The sequence below is a fragment of the Pseudoliparis swirei genome, chromosome 23 (assembly GCF_029220125.1).
Source record: "Pseudoliparis swirei isolate HS2019 ecotype Mariana Trench chromosome 23, NWPU_hadal_v1, whole genome shotgun sequence".
NCBI lineage: Eukaryota > Metazoa > Chordata > Actinopteri > Perciformes > Liparidae > Pseudoliparis > Pseudoliparis swirei.
Window position 1 is genome coordinate 14,198,884 of NC_079410.1, and position 13,001 is coordinate 14,211,884.

At 43.4% G+C, this 13,001-nt stretch overlaps 1 protein-coding gene across 2 annotated transcripts; it reads right to left on the bottom strand.

Annotated features, from left to right (window-relative positions):
* Positions 1 to 1,256: 1,256 nt before the first annotated feature.
* On the bottom strand, positions 1,257 to 12,121 carry limd2 (LIM domain containing 2). Of its 2 annotated transcripts, none has more exons than XM_056407472.1 (4): positions 11,975 to 12,121; positions 4,647 to 4,691; positions 4,287 to 4,423; positions 1,257 to 4,188 (listed from the first exon to the last, which is right to left on the bottom strand). In XM_056407472.1, exons 1-4 carry the CDS (start codon positions 11,975 to 11,977, stop codon positions 4,029 to 4,031), a joined length of 345 nt encoding a protein of 114 aa, XP_056263447.1. In that variant the 5' UTR covers positions 11,978 to 12,121; the 3' UTR covers positions 1,257 to 4,028. The 2 variants fall into 2 exon arrangements, with proteins under 2 accessions (XP_056263447.1, XP_056263446.1); XM_056407471.1 differs by having other exon boundaries at positions 4,641 to 4,691.
* Positions 12,122 to 13,001: the final 880 nt, after the last annotated feature.

The window sequence follows — 13,001 nt, forward strand, 5'->3', positions numbered from 1 at the left end:
TAATCCTGTATATATAATAAAGTACCTAAAGTAATGCAATTACTCTATATGCATCTCATTTAAGTAAAGTATTTTGATTGGATTATATTTATTGATGTATTAATGTGGACTTCGTTACATTTTCAGTTAAAAGTAATGCTACTTTTATATACTGGTCGGTTGCTTAATCTATAATACCTGTTCATTATATTTTGTATTAATTTGGATCTCTAAAGTACTATCAACAATAATGATGGACTTTTAAATGTGGATGAGAGTAGGTATAAAGCAGTGGTCGAATTTTTTTGGGAGGGCCATCCAATCAATTTAACAACACTGACATAAGAGACATCTTATTCATACAATTAAGTATATATATATATCATGCAATAGAACATGTTTATATATTAAGGTGCCCCTTGGTTGAATTCAACCAGACAATAACACAGATGTCAAACGGTTGAATTCTTAATTCAACCGTTTGACATCTGTGTTGAATTCTTTAGAATTCAACCATTTGAAATGTGTTAAATTCATTAGAATTAAGAATTCAACTGTTTGAAATCTGTGTTAAATTCTTTAGAATTAAGAATTCAGGTGCGGCTAGAGTATGTGAACAACTCCCCCCCGGAAAATGTTGCTCCCGGGATCATTGAGCCTCTCAAACCGCAGGACTGGTCAATCCCAGCGCCAAGAGATGGATGCTTCCCCAGCGCAGGAACGCCTGACGCCGACTTGAATCAAGTCGGTAGCCTGGTGGACTCAACAGTGTGTGTGTGTGTGTGTGGGGCGGGGGGGGGGGGGGGTTCATGGATAAAAATTCAGAATAGTACTGCAAACAATGTTCCTTTTTTAAATTTCGGTTTAATCTAATGACTTTCTTCGATTAATTGATTGACTGATTAAAAGAAATAGTGAGCAATACATCACCATTCACCACATGTTATACCCAGAGCTCAAAGTGATACCAGTTACATTTTAAACTTCAAAACTATTAGAAATAAATAAGAAAATCTTCCGATTTGTGAAAGTAGAACAGTGATATGTTTTTGCAAAAATAAAATCTTAATTTGTAAAGTAATGCATAATGTAAGATGTCAAAAAATAGTGGCATAGCGCATCTCCCTCTGAATTATAGGGTAGAAGTACACCGATAATGTAAACCATGCAAGAACTAAACATTTTGAAATCCTTGAGCAAAGACATTCAGCCATTAATCTCCAGGGAGTGTTTATAAGTTAACTTTTAACATCAATAAACACACTAACACCACTGCATTAAATCAACACCAGCATTTAATTTTTTTCTCCAAAAGCATGTAAAAAAGAAAGAAAATGCACAAAATGATTGGTGTAGAAGGGGGGGGGGGGCGCTTACATTTCAAAATGTTACACTTCCATTTAACAACTAAACAACAGAGAAGGGCGACTAGAGGAGAACGAGCGAGAACACAGTCCAAGAGTCCTTTGCTGTAAGGCCACCTCCACAGGTCAAGTCTGTACAGAATACATGTTCAAAGATGCATACATTTAAGATGTCTGGATGACAACAGCATTGGAAAGTCCACATCAAGATAAGCACACAAATGAAACGACTCACAGGTTTAACAGACAACGTTACACTGCAGTCATCACCTGAGCCGCGTCTGCTCTGTTACACTCACACGTCGCAGTTCACAGATCCTGCGGTTGTACCTTGGCGCACTGCTAACGGGGGATGACAAAGACTGCATTTCTAGATACAACACTCTTGATTTTAAAGCATATTTCTCAGGGATCAAGAGGATGACTTTGAACCCCAAAAAAGAGAGGGAAAATATACAATGTTACACAGATTAAGAATTATTATTTGTGGATAACAAGTGGTTAGATAGGACAAATGGCTGCTGTTGGAGTAAAGTAATCCTATGTTAAAGAGCGGGCATCTAAACTAAGCAGGTCGGTTTTTGAAAAGGCATTATGAGATCTTTTTGCACTCAACAGACTTGTTTGAAAGGCGATACGATAAGCTTTTTATTTCTAAGGCTTCTCTTAAAGAAAAGAAAAAGTTGCACATATCCATCTGTTCTAGTTTAGCTTTCTCTTCTCGTTCACAGTAAACCTTCAGTCACACATCTACTCTGTGTCATTCAAGTGTCAGTCAAGTCAGTGGTATTTAGACATTTTCTAAAACGAGATATTTGAATGGCTTTAGGCTCATTCTTTGAATAGAATGAAATAGACGTGGAACTCTAATCCAACTGGTTTGATTTATTTTAGGTGTGAGAATAAAATTGAATTCAAAAATGTGTCTGAGTGCAGTAGCTGCACTGCAGACAGAGGCAACATATTAAAACATTTTAAATAAAAATAAAAAAAAGCTCTATCGAGTTCAGGGGCGAGTCGCTTTTCTTCCTTTCACACTAAACACTACCGCCACCCTTTCCCCAGCAGGGGGTGCTCTGCTCCGGGTTTTGCATGCAGGAGCACGTCAGGGGATCCACTATCTGACCAACCCTCCCTCAGCCACCTACTGGAAATTCAAGATTAAGAAATAGGTCCAGGTGCTAAAATGCATTTAGCTAATAAGACAGGAAATGAGAACAGGAAGGCATTAATTTATAAAGGAAACCTGTCCACGCTTACCGGCTGGGACTGGGGGAATGGGAGGGTTAATAAAATGAAAGATGTTCAAGACACTGCGATTGGATTGGATCCATCTACGTCCCCCAAAAAGACTGTCCAGCTACATGAACACTCAAATACAGCAGGGGGGGGGGAAAAATCACCACGAGACACCAACAACTGACAAAGCGTGAAATGACGAAGGAACAAAAAGTGTGTGGTTTCCTGCAAGGCTCAAGCTACGTCCATCAACAACTTCATTAGGAATGTAGTCGTCGTCGTCATCGGTTTCACCAACAGCTCCTCTTAAGATGTTTCCTCCAGCAGAGTGATGGACGTTCACGAACAAGGCCTCAGTTTCCCTGACAATATCGTGGCTAGTGGTCACGTTGTGGTCACATGTGCAAGACGAGAGTACAGCGAGGTGGGGAATGTTCACTAATCACGAACTACAGCGCTACGTACAGAGAGTATACAAAACACAATCTGAGAATTTCATTAACATTTCAACCATCAATAAAAGCTCAGAGGATCCACTTATGCAGAGACATCAAATCCAAACTCAAGTGCTTCTAAAAACCCTTAAAAAGTGATTTGCTATGCATTAATGGAACAAATAATTCACAACACAAAAGATCAATACAGTCATAAGATAAGGCTATTAAGACCCAGTCCTCCCAACATGCAAGGATAAGACTCACAGCGGTCAATAAAATAAGAACAAACCGTGGGATGACGCAGACATTTAAAAACTTAACACACAAATGTAAAACGCAAGAGGTGAGCTGTTGCTGATGTGTGCTGTTATTTTACAGTACTCCGTACCCTGTTTGTTCCTCAAATATATGAAACCTAACAAACTGACATAAATGTCTGACAGCAAAGTCACAATACTGAGGACTGTTATTTTGATTTGTTGTTTTGAATGAAACTGCAAAATTATCTTTTACATCTTGGGGTGAAAATTGACCTGAGTGTATGCTCTATTGCGAAACACGGACGCTCTGTAACGGCTCGGGTACGTTTGCCTGAGCATAAAGTTGACATGTATAATACAAATAAAAAAAGGGTGCAAATTATTTAAAAGAGGAATTATTTTTAAAAAATCGTGATTTTTTATATTATTATACTCTCCGTACTTGAGAGGCTTTTGGTCACAACCAACTACCAATTCCAAAACAGGAAAATGCTGAAGACGGATATCAATTAAATTGAACCCAAAATCTACCCACAAATATAATTGTTTTTATAGTGGAATGGATTATGACTGGCCAGTCATCTCCATGCAGTTTGTGCATGTATCTGTTCTGGTGGCATTTAAATAGCGAGTGAGCAAGTGGGAGATTAAACAGCGCCTCAGCGTACGAGGCATGTGTTCATCGTGATGTACTGGAGGTGATGGGAGGGGAGAGAAAGCGGCATGGCTGGGACGGGACACGGGCCCGATTATGCCGTCTTCGTTATATTATCCGTCTCCTTGGCGGTCCAGAGCTCTTTGTGCTGCTTGCGTCCGAAGCCCTCGTCGTAGTTGCCTTTGCTTTTGAACAGCTGCTGAAAGTGGGGTTTACAGTAAAAATCACCTTGAAGAGCTGCAAAGGTGCCAAGTCTGCGGGGGGGGGGGGGGGGGAGAGGAGTGAAACCGTTATGGACAAACCAAGAGGAGAAAGTCACGTGCACACGGAGGAAAGAGACGCGTGTAGTCACCTCAGTTTGGCGTTGCAGTGCTTGCAGCAGAAGCATGATGAATGGAAGACCAAGTTGTTGGCAACCAATCTCTCCATTGGGTAGACCGTCTTCTCACATGAGGTGCACACTTCCTTTTGGGTCTTAAAGCTGAAAGACTGAGCACAGGAACACACAGGTTTATTACCGGGCGGAGATTTGGGCCCCGATCCTCCGGGGAGGAAGGCGGGAATTTACAAGAGGCACAAAATGCAGGACAAACTGTCCTCTGGTCTTTGTTGAAGGCAAACGGCGGATGAATATGAAGTGGGCCACGAGGACCGCACGCAGAACCATGAATGAGGGATGAGGAAAAAAAAAAAAAAGGTGACTCACATCTACCTTAGATCGCTGGACGGGTTTCTCTTCAGTGGTGCTCCTGGTGTCCTGGAGGAGAAAAACACTTAACGTTAAAACAAAAGTATTCAGACGCGTGCAAACTGCCGTTATGCTTTAAACGGCAACAACAACTATGAGGTGAAATAACCGTCACGTCCCAATCCGATTACAAGCAACGTCCCACGGGTGGAAGAATGTGTTTTTCACTGTCCTCTTATTACCTTTACCAGAGTGTCGTATTACCAAGCTCATCTCTCAATGCACCCCTCTTTATCCATCCGTCTGTCTCTTTGCACCCCTGGGAGAGGAGCAGGTGCCTTCTGTCCGGTCATGTGCGCTGTGGGCCACTCTGCATGGGGCTCAGCGCAGCAGAACAGCTCACAACCCGATGTCCAGTGAAGACACTTTCACGAGGACGTATCGCAAACCTTACAAATGGTGGGGGATTAAGACTACGACACAACTGCCAGTCTTCCTCTTTGTCACCGTGTAATCCAGAGGCATTTCTTTCACAATTGTAGGTTTACTTTTGAATGATCTGGCTTAAGCCACCACATTTCCCTACACGTTGTAGGTCCTCCGGCGGAATCGAAAGACTTCCCCCGAGGCGCTCGGCCGGTTGGGACGACGGGCGAAAAGCTCGCACCGTCTCAAGCTGGAGGAAGTTACACGCGAGGAATGACTGCATCTGCCCTCAAGTGTTGCAGCCAGCGGGGCCAACAGGTAGTTCAAGCGGAGAGTGATCAGACAGAGAGACGTTCAGACGGGGACACGGTGACTGCCATGGAAAAGAGAGCGTGCAGGGAAGAAGGGCCGCCTCTGTTTGGGCAGGGGAAAGGTCCACTGCAGACTTTGCTAAAGCCCGGTTATGTAAGGCAGTTTGGCTGGAGCTGGAGGAAGTGGTGGAGGTGTGGGGGGGGGGTCATTGGCGGCTACCAGAGTTGCAAGGAGATCAGCAGCAATTGCTGAGTCATTTTGTTCAGGTCCATTACTCCAACTTGACAACATTATCCAAGAGTCCGCCGCAGTGATGGAAATGACCAAAAAGTGGACAAGAATATGAGTTTAATTATTTTTCTATGATACGGTATCTACATGTAATGTAGAGCACTTCCCAGACAATCGAAGAGAAGCTTATTCTTGAAGGATTATGCAGACAGGTAAGTCTGTTTTGGCCAGGATAGTAAATGTAACGCTTGGCAATCTCGGTTCTCCTGAGCTCAGAGTCCGGTCCTCCTGTCAAGCTGCATCAAGCCGACACAAGACGTCCTGCTCAGTGCTCACCAGTGGGCAACATCTCTCCCAACCCGATGCAACCAGAGATCAGTAGACAAATGCACATCGTCTTGTTTTACTAGTGCATGGACAGATATTTGGTCTTGCATGCAGCCTGCTATAAAAACAAAAATGTTAACCCTTTTTAATTTCATGCACCACTTCACGGAAAAGGAAAATCAGCACGGATGTTTTATGCACTTATGGCAACCGCATGAGATGCTTTTAAACCGATTGGCTCATGGAGTGAGGCCACGCAGCTTCCTGGAGATGCGATCGCATCCCGACCGTCTGCTCTTCGTCCCGGTTCCTGGAGCTGGGTTAATGTGCTGAGGCTGAAGCGTCAGTCGTTATCTACAGACTGCCTGCGAGGCCACTTCCTGAGGAGCAGACGCGGTTTGGATCTTCCCAACGCCGTTGAACACGTCGAATGTGTAAACTTCTCACAAAACAGTCGACGGAGGCGTTTATGTCAGCGGGCGGCTGCGAGCACAGTGACATTTGGTGAAGAGAGGTTTCGTTTGTACATCTCGAATCATGAAACTAACGCAGCCAAAAATGGAAGTCTGTCTTTTTGTGTGTGTAAAAAACCAGCAGCGAGAGAGGACCGTGTTCGGGGAGGCACGCATTCCACACATGCACAGGCTTCCTGGGAGAAGTCAGATTAGCGTGTGCCATCTCGTCTTGCTTTACCTTATATGTACACGAGGCTCAGTCGCCACCAAACGGCGCGAATGTGGCAGGAAGTTGACGCGACAACATCTGGCTTCCTGTCTCGCCGAGTCCTCTCCCAGCGGGGAAGGCGGCAGCTGCAGTCCGAAGGGACTCTCATCCCAATAAATGACGGATTATTCCGTACGGATGCTTGAGCTGCAGAGCGAATGAACTACGAGAGATTTAGGATCTCTGTCCGGGGGCACGCAGTAGCTCCGGGGTCCTCTCGGCTAATAAGAGAGACAAAGGATAACCAAAGGCGTGGAGGGGCTGCATATGAACGAGGTGTTTACGTGTCAACAGAAATTTAAAAAAAAGAGGGATTGTTGGGTAGTTAATTAGATCGGTTTCTAACTGAAGCAATTTGACACAGCAGTGTGTGAGAAGCCACAGCCAGCTGGAGACGTGTGTTTCTGAACAAAGGACACTTTCACGCTGAAATCGTCTAGCAACAGAAATGCAGCTCTCACTCTCGCAAAGTCAATTCGTCGCTTAAATTCCCCACTTCCGAACTCAGCCGGCATTTTGATCTCAACAACACGCACACACACACACCTGTAAAGTTCTGCTGCTGCTTTCACAGCAATTTCTTAAAGAAGAAGTCAGGAACAAACCCCCCCCTGTATCACCATAACGTTTTCTTTTGTCCAGATTGAAAAAAACAAGACATAACTTCATGTCATGAGCTTTAGAGGTGCATTGGTCAGTGGATTTGACCTATTGCGTCGTGTCAGCTGCTTCCCCCGTTCCAGTTTCTGCTAAGCAAAGCAACGTATTTACATACAGACACGCGATCGCCTCAGCAAGGAAGCGTGGACGACTCCTTAAAACGAGCGTCTCCCTCTGTACTCTGAGGAGTTTGTGTGGAACCTTTTGTGCCAAACATTCAAAGCATTTCTGTCACAAATCGCACTGCCGTCTCCCCCGAGGCTCCAGAGCGGCCACAAGACAAGCCACAGGTCCTCATTCTTTCAAAAATCAGGGGAAAAAGTGAGACTTTGAGGATGTAGTTATGAAGCAACCTCAAGACAAAGTATGCGAGTCCGTTATGGAAGTTAAAACAGACGGCGTCTTGTCTAAACCTCCTTGTTTACATGAGCCGTCCGCTGAGCTCACTCACAGCCATTTAGAGCGGTCACAACAGCTCTAAAGAATATTTACGAGGGCAAAAGGTAAATCTGTTTATAAAGAGTTCAAACGGGAACGAGAAACTCCTCTTTCTGTTCCCAGGGATGGACAGAAGACGACTTGACAAATCTCCCTGGCGTCACACTGGACGCTCTCTGAAGTCACACTGTGGCGCCTGATGCTCCGCAACAAGCCCGTAGAAGGGCCGGCCGGCGCTGCGGGAACAACGTGCGTCAGTAATCCAGAACGAGGCTCACACTCGCCCCTTCTTTTCTAGAAGCGTGATCATGGGATGATCGTTTGGGACAGCAGTGGTGGAACGAGCTCCCCACTGACATCAGGACGGCAGAAAGTCTCCACAGCTTCCGCCGGAAACTAAAAACACATCTTTTCCGACTATCTGGATTAAAACACAGATTTGCACTTCAGTGGCACTTAAATAGCTCTTATTATGGGACTTTTGTAGTTCGACTATGTTGAGGAAATGTTACTTTCTGTATTCTTGTTGTTCTTAGTTTGTACTCTAGGTTGAATGCACTTATTGTAAGTCGCTTTGGATAAAAGCGTCAGCTAAATGACAAGTAATGTAATGAAAAGCAGGTCTGTGTTGGAAAAGTTTTCGCTGTGGTTTTGACACTTGACCGTCTGGGGAACTGATGAAAACATGATGACACATCCTTCAACGGGCACCCAGCAGTGTGCAGCGTAATCACGCCGTTGGGGCGTTTGATCAGCCACGACTTCCCTTTTTGAGCTTCCTGTACGCAACGAGAAAGTGTCGGGGCATTTTCTCTGCTCGAAGACACGGAATCGAAAGTCTGCATGTTTCTTCAATCAGCTGACGCCAGGCAGACACTTTTTTACTTCCCGTCTGGGAAGCTGTAAAGATTCAGATTAAACCATTTAAATGATATATCTAAAAAAGGGGCACCGACTAGTGCGTTTATTTGTATTTAATGAATTACCGAATTATTTTGTAGGACTAAACAACTACTCCTTCTGTCTATTAAATGTCAAACAAAAATGAAAAAACTCTTAAAAAATAAAAGATGTCTTGAAATGCCCAGTCAACAGTATAAATATATTCAGATAATTGACATTTGTGCTGAAAGAAATAATAATTATTATCATCAAAAACAGTAGCAGATTATCTTTATTATTATGTTTGTCCCTTATTGTTTAAATCAACTAATCATTGCAGGTCTAGAGTACTTTAAGACTATGAAAAAAAGACTCCTATTCTTTCATAAGTAAAAAAACTAAACGTCACATGATGTTATTTCTGAGAAGCTGCTGCCCAGTCAGAGTGAGAAAAAGATACGGATGTTTCATTAATTAGTCGTCAGCAGCTCTGAGAATCTTTAGTTCTGCACTACAATGCCCGTCTAAAACTGATATCAAAAAAGCCCTCGGCACTCCTTTTAAAAATGCTGCCCGAGGGCACGTTAAAACTCTGATCGACGACATCACAGCTCTTTCTAATTCCAAGCCGAAACATCTTGTAAAATCAGATACTTATAATAAAGTCAGAAAGCCAAAAACAATGACCGTTCCAAAATGATTTTTTTCATTTTAAACTTTGTTTTTTGAATCCCTAAAACCAAATGTGTTAAAACCTGCGGCGTTCATAAAAAACAGACACTTGGTGCTGGCATGCTGCAGCAGCTTGTCCGCTTATACATTTCCTTCAAAGAACAAAACCAGTGAAAGAATGTGTTGAAGACGCGGAGCCTGTGTTGACTTGACATCGCGAAGCTGCTTTCTGCAGCTCGCTGACGGGAGAGGAGGAGGAACAGCCTCAGAGATGCTGCTGGTCAGACGCCATCGCACCCTCCAGAAGAGGGGGAACCTTCGCAAACAAATTCTCCTCCAGGACTGGAATTTAGGAAGACATGCCCCGTCCCGTCTTTAAAAAAATGACATGCAAATATTTGCTATGGGATCAAAGAACATTTACATCGCGCAATGACGACTCCTTAACTGCGAGCTGACAGGTTGTCGACAAAGGATTTAATGTTTTAGGCTCCACCCCCCCTCCTCAAATAGATCTCCTTAAGTAGCTAATGCCCAAAGATCAAATGCAGATCATTAAAGTCACGGAGTAGGTTCCCACTGAGCTCGGCAGACTTCAAAATGAGACTTCTCGGACGTCTGTTGTTGCCGATATGTAGATGATACTGTGGGGAAGCCGAACACGGCGAGGCTAAGCGCCGTGCCCTAAGGTCCCCTCAAACCAGATCGCCTGCAATCGAGCTGCGCTGAAAGCCGGAGAGATGCACTGCAACGTGAGAACATGGTTGTTGTTGTTGAGACAAGTATTACTGAAACTATTCACACCAAGATGTCAACAGCAGAGAGCTGCCGATTGAAAATAATCATACGAACACAACGCCAACTGAATGTATTCCTGAGAAGACTTTAATCCAACAGAGAAACATCGACACCTTTTTGAGGCCTAAAATAAGCTTGATGTTCTTTTGTTCACGCAGTCCCACCAGACTGTATTTCTCATTTTCAAAGTAAAAGCCAAATGTAAACGATAGGGAAAGACAGGAAAAGGTACGCAGCTCGTTAAAAACCATTAGGCTGACCATTGCAGCGCCAACGCTTGGACCTGCTGGCGACACATTTATTAGTCTTGCACATCCGACAGCAGGAACACAACATATGGCACTTCCACAGGGCCAAATCAGGTTTTAAGTGTTGTTAATGGTTATTGTTTGACAAAAGAGCATATGGTCAAACAAAATAAACTGTATTAGTCCTCACTGCAGCTTTGTATAATGTTCTTTGTCTAAATCTGCCTGATTTGGGTTCCCCCCCCCCCCACACTTTATTCTTTAGAGAGACAAATCAAATTGCAACAACAGCCTCTCGAGTCCACCAGGACACTGATGTAAACCAGCCAGCACAGCAGCATGCCAACCTGTGCTGTCAAATCTGAATAAAATGACAGGCGGCAGGAAATGATCATATACGTACTGAAACTGTGTCGCCTTATGCCAGGGCTGTAATGACAGACTGTTGCAAGTGTGGTGCCCTGAATGAATAAAAAGTGGTTTCACTAGACCACGGAGCAGTTTGTACACTACTCAACACCAACACATGCAACTAAGTGGAGTGGAGTTTAAACTTTATACAGAGGTTCAGAAGCTGCAGCGGATATTTCATCCACTTGTATCCCAGTGTTGAGATGTTTTTTTAGAGTATACCAACACTGTATCCTGGGATAAAACCTGGATACTTGTTGAGGAAACCTGTGGCATGTAAAGACCCCCTTAAGGTTTCTAATGAGTCTGAACAAAGAGGAGCGGCTGAGAGAGACGATCAGAAACAGAGATACATTTATGATCATGTGCATGGCGTTAGGAATAACCAGGAGCCCCATTTCTCTGTAAATGTCAGATCGAAAATATACATTTAAAGTAGGATGCATGTCAAAAAACAGGACACTAATGTGAATATGTCAATAACATACATTTGGGGAAATCTTATGATCAGAGGGCTCTAAACCTCCCACCTCCACACTAACTGAAATCAAACTATCTCAAATGTGTTTTCTGCTTTAGTTTAAGTTTTGTATATACATTTAAATAGTTCGTTGTGTGGTATTAAATCCCTATCCCAGACTCTGTACACACGTGCTGTACTAAAGACCTCCAGGCAACACAGGAGAGGTTGCAGCCAGGTACAACAACAAAAGCACACTTATCTGCTCTGGTGTGGGAACTTTATCCGCTGGTTGAACAAAACAAAAAAAACAAAAAAATCACGCCACATGATAAAAAGCCACAGCTCAATTTACAAGTCAGCTGATAAGGGAGGGCAATTCGATTAATGATCCGTTACACGCAAACACGGCTGCCCAAATTAGATGGGTGTGTTTTTTGTGTTGAAAGAAGAGAGTTAATTCAGTAATTTTAAAATACCACTTTTGGTGTTAATTAGCCAGCAAGCTAGCGACGGCGGGCGATGGAATTATCCACAAATTCAACACAACGTCGCCTTCATCTAAATACGGCGTTTAGACGCAGCAACTAGACCACGGCGGACTCAACCGACCGGGACCCGGTTAGCTCAGCCCGTTAGCGGGTGGACGGACATCATCGCCTCATCACACATAAAGGAGCAAAGAGGAGAGCGGCGGAGGGAGGGAGGGAGGGAGGGAGGCTGCAGACACGAGCGGACCGTACAATAAAACGTAAACCACTCACCATCTGTGCTTCTTGTCTGCAACACGCTGGCCGATAATGTCTGTTCACTCAGAGGCTGGAGGCTGATATTTGCTCTCTCATTCAGTTTCCTGCGAGGCTTTTGTTGTAGACGCTGTCGGCCCCGGTGCCGGTGAGTTTCTGCCTCGAACCTCCGCTCCGCTTCAGGTCTCGGTTTTCAACAGAACGTTTTTTTTTTTTTTTCTCCGGCAGGATATCGCGCGCTATTGGTTCTCATCTGCTACTGATGCGTTCAGGGTCCGTCCGACAAATGACGACTAATAGAGAAACAAGAATGCCACTGTCGAGCTTTTATATAAAGATTACCCCGTCGCACAACAGGCGTCGGAGTTGGAAGGAGTACCACGATATTTTACATTATACAAAGTGGAATTAACACAATGTAGCACACGTTCCGCATTAAAAAGTTTACGAAAGTATCGGCGTCAAAATATCCTTATAAACGCAAACGCACACGGAGCCAACTCGTAGTGCAGAATGGCCCATTTCATAATGTATATACATTTATTGATCCATTACTGGGTACATCATTCTAAAGTAATTGTAAACACCAATAGATAGTAATTGAAGTATTATCACATATATTATTTTATTAAACATGTTATATCTGATACATGTTGAATTTCTGCGCTTCGGGTTTCGCTCGTTTTACTCGCTTAAATTTCCATTAGTACGGATTTTCTTTGCCAATTTCTGCTTCTGTTATTGTTTTGCATACGACAATAACACATAACTACATCACATTTTTAATTGTGCAAACAAGCAATGTAACTGAAGTTATTCAATACAAGTAGTGAGGGAGTACAACAATGTGACCGCTCCAGTTATTATTATAGACATTATTTCCTTCCAAAATGAGTCTGCGATGCATAATGATCGACATAAACAGACAAGCCAGCCAATACTTAAAAAATAAATCTAACCGAAGCACTCAGAAATGATCACGTTAATTCTTATCGTGTATGAAGCTACAGTTTAACATGATTAGCACTATCCATATCAATAACAT